The sequence below is a fragment of the Anabrus simplex genome, chromosome 1 (assembly GCF_040414725.1).
Source record: "Anabrus simplex isolate iqAnaSimp1 chromosome 1, ASM4041472v1, whole genome shotgun sequence".
NCBI classification, from domain to species: Eukaryota; Metazoa; Arthropoda; class Insecta; order Orthoptera; family Tettigoniidae; genus Anabrus; species Anabrus simplex.
Window position 1 is genome coordinate 722789905 of NC_090265.1, and position 20295 is coordinate 722810199.

General features: G+C 37.7%; 1 protein-coding gene across 1 annotated transcript in view; it reads left to right on the forward strand.

Annotated features, from left to right (window-relative positions):
- Nucleotides 1–13940, forward strand: part of LOC136872594 (coiled-coil domain-containing protein R3HCC1L) — a 228160-nt gene extending 214220 nt beyond the window's left edge. The window contains exon 8 of the mRNA XM_067146397.2: nucleotides 13444–13940. Coding sequence (XP_067002498.2) covers nucleotides 13444–13508 — 65 coding nt within the window. The 3' untranslated portion in view covers nucleotides 13509–13940. The remainder of the gene's footprint in view (nucleotides 1–13443) is intronic.
- The last annotated feature ends 6355 nt before the right edge of the window (nucleotides 13941–20295 follow it).

A 20295-nucleotide genomic window follows, 5' to 3' on the forward strand; every position in this document is an offset into this window, starting at 1 on the left:
ATATGTAATGTGTAATATGTGACTCACCTTGCGCTGCAATGTGTTGGACGTATTGCATAACTTATGTGACAGGAAGCATAAGTAAGGAAGATAAGGAAAGGAGGGGAAAAAAATAGGTAGGACAGATCGAAGGGAAACGGGGAAGGGAGGGGCTAATTTAAGGTGGACCTGAGGGGTGAGGGAATAGGAGTAATTGCTGAGGAAAGGTGCCATGAATTGAATGGAAAATCGATTTTAGATTAGTTAAATTAAAATTTCTAAAAATAATAATCAGGAGGTCAAATAGAGTGTTGGTTTTCTCAGAAATGTCATTTAGGTTATAGTTTGAGTTGAAATATTGATCTAATGTATGAAACAGTTTTCTGTTATATCAAGTAGGGGGCCTTTGTTTAATATATTAAGGATTTCCATATCTTGCTCTATGTTGGTAAAATTATGGTTTTAATCTTGCTGAGAATTTGTTATATCTTAGGGCATTAATATGTTCTGAATATCTTGTGTTGAAACTTCTCCCAGTCTGTGTAACATATGTAAAATTGCAATTATTACACTTGATTCTGTAAACGCCTGATTTTTAGAATCTAAACTATGTGTTCAAAAGTATTAGGACACCTGACTGAACATGATGTACAAGTTTGTGGCGCCCTCCATCGGTAATGCTGGAATTCAATATGATGTTGGCCCACCCTTAGCCTTGATGACAGCTTCCACTCTTGCAGGCATACGTTCGATCAGGTGCTGGAAGGTTGCGTGGGGAATGGCAGCCCATTCTTCACGGAGTGGTGCACTGAGGAGAGGTAGCGATGTCGGTCTGTGAGGCCTGGCACGAAGTCGGCGTTCTAAAACATCCCAAAGGTATTCTATAGGACTCAGGTCAGGACTCTGTGCAGGCCAGTCCATTATAGGGATGTTATTGTCATGTAACCACTCCGCCACAGGCCATGCATTATGAACAGGTGCTCGATCGTGTTGAAAGATGCAATCGCCATCCCCAAAGTGCTCTTCACCCATGGGAAGCAAGAAGGTGCTTAAAACATCAATGTAGGCGTGTGCTGTGATAGTGCCATGCAAAACAACAAGGTGTGCAAGCCCCCTCTATGAAAAGCATGACCACACCATAACACCGCCACCTCCGAATTTTGCTGTTGGCACTACACACGCTGGCAGATGACGTTTACCGGGCATCCCCCATACCCACACCCTGCCATCGGATCGCCACATTCTGTATGATTCGTCACTGCACACGTTTTTCCACTGTACAGTCGTCCAATGTTTACACTCCTTAAACCAAGCAAGGCGTCGTTGGACATTGACCTGCGTGATGTGTGGCTTATGGGCAGCCGCTCGACCATGAAATCGAAGTTTTCTCACCTCCCGCCAAACTGTCATAGTACTTGGAGTGGATCCTGATGCAGTTTGGAATTCCTGTGTGATGGTCTGGATAGATGCCTGCTATTACACTAGACGACCCTGTACAACTGTTGGCGGTCTCTGTCAGTCAACAGATGAAGTCGGCCTCTACGCTTTCATGCTGTACGTGTCCCCTCGCTTTTCTACTTCGCTATCACATCAGAAGCAGTGGACTTAGGGATGTTTAGGAGTGTGGAAATCTCGCGTACATACTTCTGACACAAGTGACAGCCAATCACCTGACCACGTTCGAAGTCCCTGACTTTTTCGGAGCACTCCATTCTGCTCTCTCACGATGTCTAGTGACTACTGATGTCGCTGATATGAAGTACCTGGCAGTAGGTGGCAGCACAATGCACCTAAGATGAAAACCGTATGTTTTTGGGAGTGTCCAGATACTTTTGATCACATAGTGTATTCATTCTGTTAACAGAAGTGGAATTGTGTAAGATATCTGCATTTTTATTACTTGTTTTAAAGGCTGTTTTTACATTGTGTTTCATACAAATTTTAGTGATTTTGTAGATGTCTTTATTAAATGTGAAAGTGGAAATCAAGGGGACGTTGGGCTTTTCTTTCTTTAAAGTGGTTGAAGGACAATGTCTGTATTTGTGTATTATTCTTTCAATGAAAAAATTATTGAAACCATTGGAATTTGCAATGTATCGAATGGTGTTCAATTAGTTTTTTAGATATTTTTTAGACATAGGTACAGTAAAGGGTCGGTGAACTCAGCTGTTGTAAGTTGCTCGTTTATATGAGTCTGTGGATGTATTGGGTCTTGACGGATTGTAGAAGCAGTTTGATTGGGTATTCACACATTAAATTCACACTAGATTCTGAAAAAGACCAAATAATAAACTATTTAGATCTAACCATCTCCAGACACCCAACCTTTTCAAGTTACAAATCTTCAGAAAACCCACTTTATATATTTTTATTACTTTTTGTATTAGTTTTTTCAACTTTTTTCATTACCCCTTTACTAATTTGTCTTGTATTACTAACAATATTATTTATTTCACTTATTTCTGAATTGAAGTGTGAATCTTCTCCACCTACCTCACAGAAATATTTTGACTTTCAAGTGCTACTTTCACCTTCAGTTTTTTAAGGATTTTAATCTCTTTGAATGACATCTATGTACCATCTTTCTACATTGTTCCCTACGTGTGCGTAAATTGTTTTCGTAACAACCACTACCTTTGATGACATACACCTGTTAGAACTTCATTAACGAGTGATACTCAACTCTAAAGATTCTTCGACATCCAAATTGATCATCTTGATTTCTTCCTTCAATGACAGCTAAGTGCATTATTTTATGCATTATATGAAATTTTTATCAAAGTTGTGACTGTTTCTTCTTCATCTTTATAGTGTCAAATCCACTTATGTTTTTGCGACACTTTTACAATTTCTGTGGACTATCTGATACATTGTGCAATTCCTTAATTTCAATTCCTAAGGTACACCAATCTATGTGTTGTTCGCAAGAGACGTCCTTTAGATCAGGGCTCCAACGTTCGTTTGCAATCGGGCACATTCGCATAACTAAGGGAATGCGGGCGCCAGGTTACGACTGCACTACTTCGACACTACTGCTGCCTTATCCTAGTTATTTCTGGGGTCGCTGGGATCAGCCAGGCCAATTTTGACGTGGCTAGGGGTTTTAGACCGGATGACATTTCTTGAGGTGAAAAGGGATTCTAACCTCAGCCTTGCGGGTGGGAAGCCAGCAGCTAATCACGCCTCCCCCCACCCCCACCACACCCTACTGCTGTCTGTACTACTAGGACTAATAGTAATAATGACTATAATCATAATAAATCTAGAATTAACAAATATATGAAATATTTACTCACATATTTAATGTGAAACTTGGCACTGCATGCTCGCTACAATTAGAGGCAAATCTGGTATGTAAGTGGAACAGGCTGCTCTAACGCATCATCCTTTCACCAACTGCGAGCACTAGTCACTTCATCGTCCGCTTCGTACATAAAATGCAAGAGAAGGAGACTTTGTCATGGCGTCCCTTCATATTTATACCAGTTACCCCCTCTCTTCGGGTATCTCCCTTTGCCGCCAAGAAATTTTCTATAAATTTTCTGACTTAACTAAACTGTAATTACAAGAGTTTTGAAAGTGACTACATACTTGCTTGGAGGTAGTGTTCATGGACATTTAAAATTTATACGTGTTCGATTTGTGGGATAAATGACCTCCTTTGATAGGCACTATATTTTTTTGACTTGGCTTGGGTCACACCATGTACACGCGCTTTGAAATAGTTCACAAAACTGACTTAAGATTCTTCCGCCGTTGACCAACTGAACAAGTCCTGGGTGTCTTAAGATATGTCCTATCATTCTATCTCTTCTTCTCGTCAAATTTAGCCAAATCGATCTCCTCTCGCCAATTTGATTCAGTATCTCTTCATTCGTGATCCGATCTATCCATCTCACATTCTTCTGTAACACCACATTTCAAAAACTTCTATTCTCTTTCTTTCTGAGCTAGTTATCGTCCATGTTAAACTTCCATACAATGCCACGCTCCACACGAAAGTCTTCAAAAACATCTTCCTAATTCCTATATCAATGTTTGAAATGAGGAAATTTCTTTTCTTAAGAAAGCTCTTCCTTGCTTGTGCTAATCTGCATTTTATGTCTCCTTACTTCTGCCATCGTTAGTTATTTTACTACCCAAGTAACAATATTCATTTACTTCCTTTAAGACTTCATTTCCTAATTTAATATTTCCTGCATCCAAAGTTTTCCTTGATTTTCCTGTATGCAGCATCTACCTTTCCTAGAACCATACAACCTTCGAGATCCTTGCACTTCTCCTTCAGCCATTCTTCCTTAGCTACCTTGCACTTTCTATCCACTTCATTCTTTAATCGCCTGTATTCTTTTCTGCCCTCTTCATTTCTAGCATTCTTGTATTTTCGTCGTTCATCAATCAGGTATCTCCTGAGTTATCCACTGATTCTTAGTTGATCTTTTCTTTCTTCCTAACATTTCTTCAGTAGCCCTGCTGACTTAATTTTTCATGACTATCCACTCTTCCTCTATTGCGTTTCCTTCAGCCTTTTTATTTAGTCCTTGTGCAACATGTTCCTTGAAACAATTCCTCACACTCTTTTCTTTCAACTTGTTTAGATCCCATCTTTTTTCATTCTTTCCTTTCTTCAATTTCTTCAGTTTCAGATGGCATTTCATGTCCAACAAGTTGTGGTCAGAGTCCACGTCTGCTCCTGGGAAAGTTTTGCAATCCAACACCTGGTTTCTGAATTTCTGCCTAATCATAATGAAGTCTATATGATACCTTCCAGTGTCTCCAGGTCTCGTCCACGTGTACAGCCGTCGTTTGTGGTGTTTGAACCAACTATTGGCAAGGAGTAAATTATGATCAGTGCAGAATTCAACCAGCCAACTTCCTCTTTCGTTCATTTGTCCCAATCCAAATTCTCCTACTGTATTACCTTCTCTTCCTTGGCTTACCACTGTATTCCAGTCTCCCATCACAATTAGATTCTCGTCACCTTGTACATATTGTATTAAATCTTCTATCTCTTCATATATTCTTTCGACTGAAAAAAATAATATTGTCATGTGAAGAGACACTGGACGGCAAGCATTCATATGAGAAAACTGTGGATGAAGAGCATATGGAAGACTTGCAGGATGACATTGCATCAGACTTCTCTAACTTGGACCCAAATTACGAACCTGAAAGTAGTGGGCTTTCTGTAGATAGTTTGATTTTTTGTACCCATAATATTATGCTCCTAATTATTATTATTATTATTATTATTATTATTATTATTATTATTATTATTATTATTATTATTATTATTATTATCATAAAGTTTCTTTTAATTTTCAAAACGTCAAAAGAACTCAACAGAGGCATGTGAGTTACCTGCAACTAACAGAAAAGTAAAAGGAGTAGTATATCGTGGGAGGAAAAGGATCCGAGACCCCTCAAGTTGGAAAAGAAATAATGGTAAAAGAAGCAGGTTGATTGGGGCACCTTATAAATCAGTGAAGGGTGGGAAGGAAGTCCCAGCATGCACACTTCAGTCTCCATGTAAGTGTAGAATGAAATATGGTGAAAAATTAACTGAAGAGGAATGGAAAAATATATTTGATACCTTTTGGAAGGAGTCAAATTCTTGGGACTAGAAATGTCAGATGATAAGAACCTTGGTGAAGGAAGTTCCAGAAAATAGACACAGATCTCGTAAAGAAATGGTTAATTCTACAGAGAGAAGAAAGATGACGAAACTACACACTGGAAAGGTCTCACGCACATGGAAGTGGACAGTATTCATTCAACCATTGAAAGGAAAACGTCGAAACTTGCCAACCTGGAGATCACTGTACCACGTGATTGGGCTCAGTTCATTAGAACATGCCAAATTCATGAAATGCAATATAGCGATTTAAAAAATTTCACATCTTTAACTGAAACATCTGGATTCCCTTTCACAAATAGCAAGAAATCTACTACTGTTGAAATGTTCCTAATCTCGAAAGTTACTATGGCTTAAAGTTTCACCTGACAAACCTGGAATTATTGCCTATAAGACATCCTTCAATGACACCAGTTTTCAAGAAATTGATATCAGAAGACATCATAGAAATGCTCTCCTGTTATGAAAGGAAATTCCGATCATACGAAGCGGACCCAAACCCATTAGTTCAGCAAAATACACGGACCTGTAAACGTTAACTCAGTGGATTCCACGGCAGCAGTGCATTTTACAGTGACCTCCCTCATGGAGAAGAAGACGAATATCCTACTGATGAGGGATACTTCTACAGATATAAATTGAAATTCTCTGGAGAACATTTCATTTGGGAAAAAGTAATTTATAATAATTATCTTATGCAGAACTTCAGTGACAAAATTAATGTTTAAAAAACGTTGTGAAAATTGTCTTAATGTGATAATTATAATATTTTGTGTGTGCTATATTATGTTTTTCTTGTTCTTTTAGCTATACAATAGGTATAAAATGACATTACACACAGTTATTTACGTTTTTACTTCTACAGCATTCAGAAGAGTAATAAGGAATTAAGAAAAAAGGCGTATGTCCCTTTTCACAGTTTTTCCAAGAAAATTTAGATTGGAATATATGAATATGAATTTATTTTACATCCACACAATTGCATGATGTGTAGAATAAATATATATAACACATTTACAATTCTACTGCATTCGTATAATGAGCAGTTGGCATAAATCTGCAGCCAGTTACTGTTTTTAGCTGATACTGTAAAATTATGAGAACTGATCTAACCTAGGTCTAAATGAATCGATGGAGGAAAGATTTAAGTCATCTAGAATTAAATGGTTTGGGTGTGTTAAATGAACGAATAGCACAAGGTTACCATGTGCTTTTTGGAAAAGAGAATAACAGGTAAAAAGACCAACTGTAAGACCAAGAAGAAGATGGATGGACCAACTGAGGGAAGACTTGGAGAGAAGAGGATGGAATTGGGAATCTGTCATGGACAACAAAATCATTTTGAATAGGCAACTTTGGAAGACACTCGTTTTCAAACAGCCTACCAGGCTCGCTGGAAGGGCAAACCAATAATGATGATGATGACTGTAAAATTAACAAAATGGACATAAGCCCTTTTGCTTCTCAGGTACGGAATTGTAAAAAAGTCGCAAAAATATTGTGGGTTTGACACTATGAAGATGAAGAAGAAATAGTCACAATTATTATGATAAAATTTTCAGATAATGCATAAAATGCATAAAATAATGCACTTAGCTGTCGTTGAAGGAGGAACTCAAGATGATCAATTTGGATGTCGAAGAATCTTGAAACTGTAATTCTTTTGTTATAAAGTTCTGACAGCTTGCGCTGCAATGTGTTGGATGTACTGCATAACTGATATGATGGGAAGGTCACGACGGTGATAAAAGTTTCGGATTATGGATAAAATGAATAAATTAATGCATTTAATTGCCGTAGAAGGATCAATTTAATATGATCAGTCTGGATACCAAAGAATCTTTAGAGTTGTGTATCACTCGTTATGAAGTTCTAACAGCTGTATGTCATCAAAGGTAGTAGTGATTTTAAGAAAACAATTTATGCACACTTAGTGAACAATGTAGAAAGATAGTACATAGATGTCATTCAAAGAGATTAAAATCCTTAAAAAACTGAAGCTGAAAGTAGCACTTGAAAGTCAAAATATTTCTGTGATGTAGGTGGAGAAGATTCGCAGTTCAATTCGGAAATAAGTGAAATAAATAATATTGTTAGTAATAAAGGCCAAATTAGTAAAGGGGTAATGAAACTGGAAAAAAAATTAGTAGAAAAAGTAATAAAAATATGTAATGTGTAATATGTGACTCACCTTGCGCTGCAATGTGTTGGACGTATTGCATAACTTATGTGACAGGAAGCATAAGTAAGGAAGATAAGGAAAGGAGGGGAAAAAAATAGGTAGGACAGATCGAAGGGAAACGGGGAAGGGAGGGGCTAATTTAAGGTGGACCTGAGGGGTGAGGGAATAGGAGTAATTGCTGAGGAAAGGTGCCATGAATTGAATGGAAAATCGATTTTAGATTAGTTAAATTAAAATTTCTAAAAATAATAATCAGGAGGTCAAATAGAGTGTTGGTTTTCTCAGAAATGTCATTTAGGTTATAGTTTGAGTTGAAATATTGATCTAATGTATGAAACAGTTTTCTGTTATATCAAGTAGGGGGCCTTTGTTTAATATATTAAGGATTTCCATATCTTGCTCTATGTTGGTAAAATTATGGTTTTAATCTTGCTGAGAATTTGTTATATCTTAGGGCATTAATATGTTCTGAATATCTTGTGTTGAAACTTCTCCCAGTCTGTGTAACATATGTAAAATTGCAATTATTACACTTGATTCTGTAAACGCCTGATTTTTAGAATCTAAACTATGTGTTCAAAAGTATTAGGACACCTGACTGAACATGATGTACAAGTTTGTGGCGCCCTCCATCGGTAATGCTGGAATTCAATATGATGTTGGCCCACCCTTAGCCTTGATGACAGCTTCCACTCTTGCAGGCATACGTTCGATCAGGTGCTGGAAGGTTGCGTGGGGAATGGCAGCCCATTCTTCACGGAGTGGTGCACTGAGGAGAGGTAGCGATGTCGGTCTGTGAGGCCTGGCACGAAGTCGGCGTTCTAAAACATCCCAAAGGTATTCTATAGGACTCAGGTCAGGACTCTGTGCAGGCCAGTCCATTATAGGGATGTTATTGTCATGTAACCACTCCGCCACAGGCCATGCATTATGAACAGGTGCTCGATCGTGTTGAAAGATGCAATCGCCATCCCCAAAGTGCTCTTCACCCATGGGAAGCAAGAAGGTGCTTAAAACATCAATGTAGGCGTGTGCTGTGATAGTGCCATGCAAAACAACAAGGTGTGCAAGCCCCCTCTATGAAAAGCATGACCACACCATAACACCGCCACCTCCGAATTTTGCTGTTGGCACTACACACGCTGGCAGATGACGTTTACCGGGCATCCCCCATACCCACACCCTGCCATCGGATCGCCACATTCTGTATGATTCGTCACTGCACACGTTTTTCCACTGTACAGTCGTCCAATGTTTACACTCCTTAAACCAAGCAAGGCGTCGTTGGACATTGACCTGCGTGATGTGTGGCTTATGGGCAGCCGCTCGACCATGAAATCGAAGTTTTCTCACCTCCCGCCAAACTGTCATAGTACTTGGAGTGGATCCTGATGCAGTTTGGAATTCCTGTGTGATGGTCTGGATAGATGCCTGCTATTACACTAGACGACCCTGTACAACTGTTGGCGGTCTCTGTCAGTCAACAGATGAAGTCGGCCTCTACGCTTTCATGCTGTACGTGTCCCCTCGCTTTTCTACTTCGCTATCACATCAGAAGCAGTGGACTTAGGGATGTTTAGGAGTGTGGAAATCTCGCGTGCATACTTCTGACACAAGTGACAGCCAATCACCTGACCACGTTCGAAGTCCCTGACTTTTTCGGAGCACTCCATTCTGCTCTCTCACGATGTCTAGTGACTACTGATGTCGCTGATATGAAGTACCTGGCAGTAGGTGGCAGCACAATGCACCTAAGATGAAAACCGTATGTTTTTGGGAGTGTCCAGATACTTTTGATCACATAGTGTATTCATTCTGTTAACAGAAGTGGAATTGTGTAAGATATCTGCATTTTTATTACTTGTTTTAAAGGCTGTTTTTACATTGTGTTTCATACAAATTTTAGTGATTTTGTAGATGTCTTTATTAAATGTGAAAGTGGAAATCAAGGGGACGTTGGGCTTTTCTTTCTTTAAAGTGGTTGAAGGACAATGTCTGTATTTGTGTATTATTCTTTCAATGAAAAAATTATTGAAACCATTGGAATTTGCAATGTATCGAATGGTGTTCAATTAGTTTTTTAGATATTTTTTAGACATAGGTACAGTAAAGGGTCGGTGAACTCAGCTGTTGTAAGTTGCTCGTTTATATGAGTCTGTGGATGTATTGGGTCTTGACGGATTGTAGAAGCAGTTTGATTGGGTATTCACACATTAAATTCACACTAGATTCTGAAAAAGACCAAATAATAAACTATTTAGATCTAACCATCTCCAGACACCCAACCTTTTCAAGTTACAAATCTTCAGAAAACCCACTTTATATATTTTTATTACTTTTTGTATTAGTTTTTTCAACTTTTTTCATTACCCCTTTACTAATTTGTCTTGTATTACTAACAATATTATTTATTTCACTTATTTCTGAATTGAAGTGTGAATCTTCTCCACCTACCTCACAGAAATATTTTGACTTTCAAGTGCTACTTTCACCTTCAGTTTTTTAAGGATTTTAATCTCTTTGAATGACATCTATGTACCATCTTTCTACATTGTTCCCTACGTGTGCGTAAATTGTTTTCGTAACAACCACTACCTTTGATGACATACACCTGTTAGAACTTCATTAACGAGTGATACTCAACTCTAAAGATTCTTCGACATCCAAATTGATCATCTTGATTTCTTCCTTCAATGACAGCTAAGTGCATTATTTTATGCATTTTATGCATTATATGAAATTTTTATCAAAGTTGTGACTGTTTCTTCTTCATCTTTATAGTGTCAAATCCACTTATGTTTTTGCGACACTTTTACAATTTCTGTGGACTATCTGATACATTGTGCAATTCGTGCTTTTGGCTGATGATGATCCTGATAATGGGTCAAAACTAGTACCTAATAAATGTTTCTTCTTTGAAGTAACCCACATTATTTGAGTTTGTATTGAAAAGGTGGAACTATTGTACTTTTAATTTTAATTGTAATCACAGTTCAATTTTATCTCTCTTAACAATTGGAGATGTCGTGCAGTGTCACCATGGTCAAAATCAAGATGATACAGAGCCAGGCTGAGTAGCTCAGACGGTTGAGGTGCTGCCTTCTGACCACAACTTGGCAGATTCGATCCTCTTCAGTCCGGTGGTGTTTTGAAGGTGTTCAAATACGTTAGCCGTATCAGTAGATTTACTGGCACATAAAAGAACTCCTGTGGGACTAAATTTTATCACCTTGGCATCTCTGAAAACTGTAAAAGTAGTTAGAGGGATGTAAAGCCCATAATATTATTATTTATTAAGATGGTATAGATAACATGTGTCCTAACAATTACCTTTACAAATATGAATTTTCATTTATATAGTTTTAAATTCTTAAATAATATAAAATAAACTCAAAGGGTTACCAAACCAACTTAATATGCATTAACAGCCCTCAGATCCAGGTAAAAATTCCTGACCTGGCCAGGAATTGAACCTGGGGCCTCTGGGTAAGAGGCAGGTACGCTACCCCTACACCGCGGGGGTGGCTAATACTAATAACAATAATAAATTTCATAGGTCTAATTGCAATTACATGAGAAAGAACTCTGAAACATTGAACTCTTCATTACTTTAAAGTTTTAAATATGGTTCTGAACAAAATTAATACAGTACAAGAAAAACCTAGGATGACCATGTGCAGTGTTGAGAACGAGGTGAGCTGTTAAAGGGTACTATGGTACTGAGCCATTATAAAATTTTAATACGACGAGGAGACTAAATTCTTGAAACAATCTTGGCTGGTAGAATGAACCGTATCTCACAACACACATGTTACTAGGTCTAAGTCAAGGTTTTAAAACAGGGCACTTACATAATTATTGCCAAGAAATAATAAATGGGCACGCACTAATGCAGCCATCTTGTCCAACTGCCTGGCTTCATATTACAACGAAGCTTTGCATGTTTCACGCTACAATGTTAAGATGCGCTGTTTGCTCAGATGTAACACTGCACAGTACATACAGTAGAGAAGAATAGCACCTTATTCGCTTGGCGCGGCGTAAGCCCAAAAGCCTATATCATGTCTATAAGTACGGGCCGTGAAAGCATCAATGGCAATAGAACATACATCGTTTATGAATAAACTTTAGGTTCATAAGTTCATTATTGAAGACGGATTTAAAATTTAAGAAAATAATATCTGTCTCTTCCATAGTAAGTTACTATAAATGCATATAGTTTCGCAAGTCCATCCAATTAATGTTGTAAATTTTAAAAATTTGGCTACTTAGTAACTCCACAGACATTATGCTCATGAAAGTGACAGGACATCATTACCTGTCTAAAGCCGATGTCTTTTCTAGAAAAGGAGAAAAACAGTAGAAGAATCTGTCAAAGCTGCAGAATTTGCTGCAAGAGAACTGTTGAAACACAAGGCTGTGCAAAAGCAAAAAAATGTGAAGGTGACTCTTTGTGAACATTGTCCTGATACTCCTTTATTATGCAAAATTTATTTCAGAACTCTTCATCAGTGATTTCCTGGAATTTATGGCATTGTTTTTCACTTGAGAAACATCTGTCTTGCTATTTATGACTTTAATGTACTGTAAATATGACTTCATTTATCACTAGAAGAATATGGAAGTATATATGAAATTTTCATTAATTTAGGCATTTTTCATCTTTCAGTGCACTGTATTGTCAAAATAATTCGTTCAAATTCTCAACCTCATCTTGGTCATTATTGTGAATAATTTATATGCTGTCCCGATTGGTCCAATAAGCAAGGTTGCATACTATGCCATTTTATGAACATTGTATGCTTCTTAGCTGAACTTATCGGTTGAAGTATTACGTTATCAGCTTGCTGCAGATTATCTTTAGGTAACGTGGTACATCATTTCTATGAGAAAAATAATAAACACACTTATAATCTTCAAAATATTTCTTCTAGATTGTGAAAATCAGTAGCAAATGGTGCAGATGTGCAAGTAGTCTTAAATGTTGTCGGTAAACAAAACAGATGCTTTTAAATGAGAAAAAATTATTTTTTTCCATTTCATTTTAGTATGTTTTATGTGACCATCTAGTTTTAAGATTTTATTTTTTTAAGATGTCCAGTGATGATTGATTACTTATAAAATATGACTATAATTTATATTTATAATTAATGGATAGTCTAGATGTATTGAAAAGCTCGACCAAATTAATTTATTTTAAAATAAAGATTTTAATGTTAAAAAATAAAGAAACCCCAGTAAAACATAACAGAGTGAAAGCAGAAATGTCCATTAGTGTCAGAATTTGTGAACGTATGTTTGAAATTTTCATTAAGTAAACATTCTAGTAAGGTTTTATTTTTAACTAGGAGGAATTTTTAAAAACACTAACTTAAGTGTGTTCCAACATGCTATCAGACTGGTTCAGGAACTGTCCAGGAGAGTGCAGTAGCAGTTAACATCCCAGTGAACTTTGGCTTGTACTATGAAGATTTCGTTCTAATACAGTGTGGATTAGAATGGAAACTTGTATATACATCATTTAAAGGGAATGATTTGGACTACTTACAATTAATGTTAACTTATTTTAGTACCCTTTATACTATATTCTTGTAATGGAATGCCACAAATTGTTCTAATGAATAATTGTGTTCCTTTTGCCTTTCAGAAAAGAAGCGTCTGGTGGCTCGGCAGAGAGAAGATGCTTGGGAAGGCAACATTGGTGAGAAGTAAATTGGTGGAGACTGTATGTACATTACAAAACACAGGCGATTCTATTTTTATAAATGTACATAGTTGAAAATGTACATGACTGATATTGAAGAACAGTATTTATATTTACATTGTATATTTTAAATTAAGTCGTCGTAAATGTTCACCGCTGATATATAGTTGCAGTATACGCTTCAGCTATTCCCGTAAGCATGTAAATCATCAAGGATGAGCTGCTGAAAGAGGATAGTCTTTTATTGAATGAATTCATTTAAGCAGATGTTTTGAAGTAACTTCAAATGAATTATCTTTTTGTTGAAGTTTTCTGTATCTTATGTACAATGACTTTTACTTCTATAGAGATGTAGGTAGCAGTGGCATAGCATCAGACTGAGTCTCAAACTAAATAAATGAATAGCTGGGCTGAATGGCTCAGACAGTTGAGACAATGGCCTTTTGACCCCAACTTGGTAGGTTTGATCCTGACTCAGGCAGGTGGTATTTGAAGGTGCTCAAATATGTCAGCCTCGTGTCGGTAGATTTACTGGCACGTAAAAGAACTCCTGTGGGACTAAATTCTGTGACCTCGATGTCTCCGAAGAAGTAGTTAGTGGGACGTAAAGCCAATAACATCCTGCGGGACTAAATTCTGTAACCTCGATGTCTCCGAAGAAGTAGTTAGTGGGACGTAAGGCCAATAACATTATTTATTTAATAAATAAACAAACAACTGTGATTCATATAAAATGGGTGGTTTTTAACTGTGTGATGCCCAATGTCTGTGGGAGAATGGTGTACCCTCACAGTACATGCTGAAAGTGACCTGCTCCTGTCTAGCCATACTCGTCGTTGCATGTGTCTAACAGTTCACTGCAGTACTTCTGGGTCATTGTTGTTGATTTTAGGGACAATATTTTTCTTTGTTCTTGGCTGATTACGATAAACTTGATCTTTAAGGTAATCACACAAGAAAAGTAGAGTTGAGACTGGAATAGTGTGTGCTATGTAGTTTTTCTACGAATGTTTGACCTGCTCATTGAGGGAAGACAAGTTTACGCATCTTCAGAAGTGGAATAGGACTGCATCTGAGACTGGAGGGTGTTTCTGAGGTTCATGTACCTGTTTCCTTGAAGAGAGCAGAAACTTGACAGTAGGGGTTGGGGGACATGCAGCAGGGTAGGCATCCTTAACTTGCTGACCGACTTGTTAACACTTTATATTACACTATTGCAGTAATGATCTTGTTTCAGTAGTGCAAGTGTCAATTGTCTTAGTTGTTGTGGTAGTGCAGACAGTTCTATTTATTTTATTTTATTTATTTCAAGATGTCATTTATCAGCAGTTTGTAAAATAAAATAATGATAGCCTACCCTATGAATAATATTATTCTTTTGTTTTGGCAAACTATGGAATTCAGCTTCATCTGTTTCTGGGCTTTAATCCTCATCCAGTACTTCTTCATCCTTTCACTCTGCAATCTCCTTTCTTCTGTCCATGGCGCTTGGATATGGGATTAATGTTTTCTTGAAACCTCTTTGTAGCTTTGATCCTCAACTTGTAAGCATCTCTGTTACTGATTTCTGTTCCTTGTATTCCCATTTCTTCTAGGTCTTTCTTCACCTCCTGATACCAGCGCACTGTGGTTTTTCTGATCTCAAAATCTTATTGTTCATTCTTCCTAGGTTCATTCTGTAGAAATGTCCGAAGAACATGGCTCTCCTCTTCCAGATGGTATATAAGATCTTTTCTATCTTAAGATATAATTCTTGGTTTCCTTTCTTTCTGTATGATCCATCCTCTGTTCTTTGGGGTCCCAGTATCTTCCTCAGAATCTTTCTCTCCACTAGTTCCAACTTCTTGACCAATCCTGTTTTTATCAGGTGCAAACATTCAGCTACATATAAAGCCTCCGGGTGGATCACTGCCTGGTTGTGTCGAGTTTTACATTGATCAAGATATTCTTCTTGTAAGTGTTTATAGTTAGTTTATATGCCAAGTTCATCTTGTTGATTCTCGATAACATTGCCTGTCTGACATGTTATTGTCTATCCACTCTCCCAGATATTTGAATTTCTTTCTCATCTGTCATCTATCTGGGTGCTGTTTTGATTTTGGTCATGTATTGTGTCTTCTTGAAGGAGATTAGACTTGCCTTACTTCCTTCGTCCTGGAGTTAAGCAGTTTGGTTCCGTGCCTCCTCTATTGACTCTGACACAACCACAATGTAATTCGCAAAGGCTAAACAGACAACTAGAATTCCTTTGTTCTTGCATCCCATTCATATACCGTCTATTCCTTACATTTTGCGGCGCCACTCTCTAATCACTTTGTCAAGAACACAATTGAATAGACCCTCTCTGACCCATCTTCAAATCCCAAAAGATTCCAGTAGGGTCCCTCTGAACTTGACGTTGGATGTTGTGCCAGTCACTGTCTGTTTAACGAGTTCTTTTGTCTTCCTATCCAGACTCATTTCTTTTTGGATATGAATCATTGTTTTCCTTTCTATGAAATCTTAGGCCTTTTTGAAGTCTACTAATGTGAGCAGAATTTCCTGTTTCCCTGTTTCTGGTATGCAATGATCAATTTTAGGTTCAGGATCTATTTCGCACACGACCTGCCCTTTCTAAAACCTCCTTAATACTAACCAATTTGTGGCTCCAATTGTTTTTCTGCTCTATGTAGCATTGCTTTTGAAAAGATCTTATATATCTCTGGTGGTAGCGATATTCCCCTGTAATTGTTAACATCTGTCTTGTCTCCTTTCTTGTAAAGCAGGTGTATCAACGCTGATGTTGTTGTTGTTGTTGTTGTTGTTATTATTATTATTATTATTATTATTATTATTATTATTATTATTATTATTATTATTATTATTATTATAAGTGACCACATTGGACCACTTGAGTCGTTCCATGTTCAATTTCTCTTTGAAGGTTGTACTGTTTGGTTCCTGTGATCTGCTCAGTAATTTTTCATTTGTTCCAATCATAATTTTCTTAGGTAGTTTGAAATCGCTATAGCCCTTCTATGGATCATTTATCTGAAAATTTGTGAGTCGTAAGAAGGGTGTTAATTTTATTTTTATTCTCTGCATCTGCTATCTCTAGTTTAATTGCTTTAAGACCTTGCTAAATTTTGTGGATCCATTGCCCTCCTGTCTTCATTCCAAGATTTCTAGTCACTAGTTGTCGTAAAAGCCGATTTACTGGCAGTCGCAAAATGTGAAAGAAGTACAAGATTCTTTTCTTCTTCATTGTGCTGGTGATTAGGTCAATCTGTTGATAGACAGCTTCATTAGGAAGGATTCTCCAGACTCCTTTGACCTGGTATTTTTTATTTATGCAAGTTCTGGTTGATCGGTTTGTTTGTTTGTTTGTTTGTTTGTTTGTTTGTTTGTTTGTTTGTTTGTTTGTTTGATGCTTGTTGTTTAAAGGGGCCTAACAGCTAGGTCATCTGCCAGTATGCAAGTTTTGATGGTTCTTCTTTCAGTATTATAATAATAATAATAATAATAATCATCATCATCATCATCATTTCCCAACTCCAGTTTCCCGGGTGTGGTGTACAAGCGCTCGCCATCTCCTTCTGTCTTCATACATCTTCTGATCCAGTACATCCTCCCATTTGTATCCTCTCTCCACGTCTGATCTTACAGTCTCTATCCAACATTTTCTTGGTCTTCCCTGTGGTCTTCTTCCTATGAGATTAAGGTCGAAATATTTTCTGGCAGGTCTTTCCCTGTTCATTCTCATTATGTGCCCATCCCACTGAAGTCTGCGTTTCTTTATGACACTGATAATGGGAACCTCAATACCAGCTACTTTCCTATTCACTTCATTTCTGATCTTGTCCTTTCTGGTTGTTTGGTTTATGGTTCTAATGAAACTCATTTCAGTTGCTTGGATTCTACTGAAGTCTTTGTTTAGTAGGGTACATGTCTCTAAACTGTACGTGAGAATTGGTTTGAAGTAAGTGTGGTACATGATTGTTTTCACTTTCTGTGGTATTTTGCAGTCCCAGAGGAGATTCCTGACTTGACTGTAGAAGTTTGATGCTTTCTGTGTCCTGCTGAGTATTTCCTGCCTAACAGTGTTGTCTTTTGATGTTGTGCTTCCGAGGTACTTGAAGTGGGAAGCTGATTCAATTTTTGCTCCTTCCAGAAATATATTTGAGCTTGTTCCTTCCCTGTTGATCGTCATTTCCACTGTCTTTGTTTTGCTCACCTTCAGTCCAAAATTTTTTAATGTGTTGTTCCATTCATTAAGTTTCTTCTGAACTTCAGCTTCTATCTCTCCCCATAAAAGCACAACATCAGCAAATACCAGGGTTCACTGTCCATTTTCTTGATAGATTTGATGACCTTGTCCATTACTATTACGAACAGGAGTGGTGACAGAGCACTTCCTTGTTGGACACCTCTCTTTGTTTCAAACCATTTTGATCATCCGTTGCCTATCTGGACACAGCTGTAGCACTTCTGGTATAGCATCTTGACTTTGTCAATTAAGTACTTTGGCACCTTTAGGTCTTCCAGACATTCCCATATCTTGTTTCGAGGAACACTATCATATGCTTTTTCAATGTCCTTAAATGCAATCACAAGATTTCTTCCGTATTCCCAGTACTTTTCTGTCAGCATCTTTACTGCAAAGAAGTTAAATAAAATTTCAAAATTCCAAACTTGTTTTTTAAAATCCACTTTACCAGATCACACTATGCCACTGGTACCTAGGTAACCTCAGTTGATAAGAATGTAAATATATTTACCAAGTCATTCTGAATCAGTCGTGAAACCTCTGGTTTACTGTGTTGCACAGTGAAAAACTGGCCTTGCTGTATTTTTTAGTTCCTGGTACTAAGATGTTTGTATTCTTTCTGACATGCTGCAGTGTCATGCATGGCAGAGACGTAATGTAAGCCAATCATTTTACAAATCAAACATTTAATTTTAACAAGTTGCACCTTATGTTATTGATTTATCCATTGGGAACTGCTCCATTTTCATCACTGTATCACAAACTAGATGTTCTGTCGATCTATCCTTCAAAGATTTGTACTTGCCATGGATAGGGAGATTGTTGGGATTACTTGTCCAGTGAGTCATTGCTGTAAATGAACGCCCTGACTTTCGTTGACACCTGAAGCGTGAGAGCGGCTCGTGAAGCTAGGAAACCAGTTCTTACGCTCACTTCAAAACTATTGTTGGCTGGACCGAGTGAATTGCCCATGCGGTTTGGAACACTTAGCCGTGAGCTTGCATTCAGAACAAGGTGGGTTCAAATCCCACTGTTGGCAACCTTGAAGATGGTTTCCCATGATTTTATTTCCCATCTTCACACCAGGATGTACCTAAATTAAGGTCATGGCCTCTACCATCCCAATCCTATCACTTTCCCATCCTTGTGTCACTTAAACCTTCCCATGTGTTAGTGCGACGTTAAACTAACTGGGAAGAAAAATAGGCTAGGAATAGTAAGTAAATTTGTGTCCTCGTCTTGAGGTGGTGCAGCTCTTTAGAGGAAAAGATCCTGGTGGTGTTCTGGGTGACTGCCCTAAATGCAGATCAGTTGTGATTGATTGATTGATTGATTGATTGAATGATTGATTGATTGATTGATTGATTGATTGATTGATTGATTGATTGATTGATTGATTGATTGATTGATTGATTGATTGATTGATTGATTCTGCATGTACCTTTTCAACCACACACCAGTTCTGCAAAATTGCAAAATACAGATTATGTGCTGTTATGCTACTGATACAGTGGGACCTCTCTTCTGCAGACAGTGTTGGTTCCATGGAAAAATGTCCATTACGAGAGGTGTCCGCTAAAGCAAGGTTGTACAAATTAATTGAGCGTTGTATTGGCATTAAATATATGCATACATCTTTGTTTTGATTATTATGAATAATTTCTAACTAGATATTTGTCTGAGAGATATTACAAGTGATTTTACAGTCATTACATTCACAGACGTGCCAACTCCCCCCGATTTAAGCGGGAAACTCCCTATTTTTGTTCCTTCCTCCCTCTCTCCTGATCGCAGAGACGTATCTTCCGATTTTGAGAACATATTTAATATTCCTGTATTTTTTGAAACCCAGGTTTTACCTAGTTCTTTAAGAAGCTGGAGAGAATTGATGTTCATTGAGGACTGGCAAGACTGATGCAATCAGTTAGTGGTGGTCTTAAATGTGACAGAATCTTTAACTTAATGATTTTTATTTTATCACGAGCAGTTGCCTGCAGCTTCACTCGTGTGGTTTTCTTAATTGATAAAAGTAATCGTTCCTTGGTACTGTACTAAGACATTATTTGAAAATCCCTAAAGTATAAAGACTCTCCCAAAAATTGAGTTTCATTTATCCCAGGAACTCTTTGTAAACCACATTTGTGGTATTGCCTGTTGGGACTAAGATGACCATGCATCATAGAATGGTAAACGTGAGAAACAATCTTTTCTCAATTTGAAAAATAAATAAAAAATACATTTTTATCTTCAAAGGAGATTCCATATACCTATTTCCACGTCTGTAATATCTTCAGTGGTGTAGGGATAGCGTGCCTGCCTCTTACCCAGAGGTCCCGGGTTCGATTCCCAGCCAGGTCAGGGATTTTCACCTGGACCTGAGGGCTGGTTCGAGGTCCACTCAGCCTACGTGATTAGAATTGAGGAGCTATCTGACAGTGAGATTGCGGCCCCAGTCTAGAAAGCCAAAATAACGGCCGAGAGGATTCGTTGTGCTGACCACACGATACCTTTTGTTAAAAATGAAGCCATGTTTTCCAGTGTTGACTTAG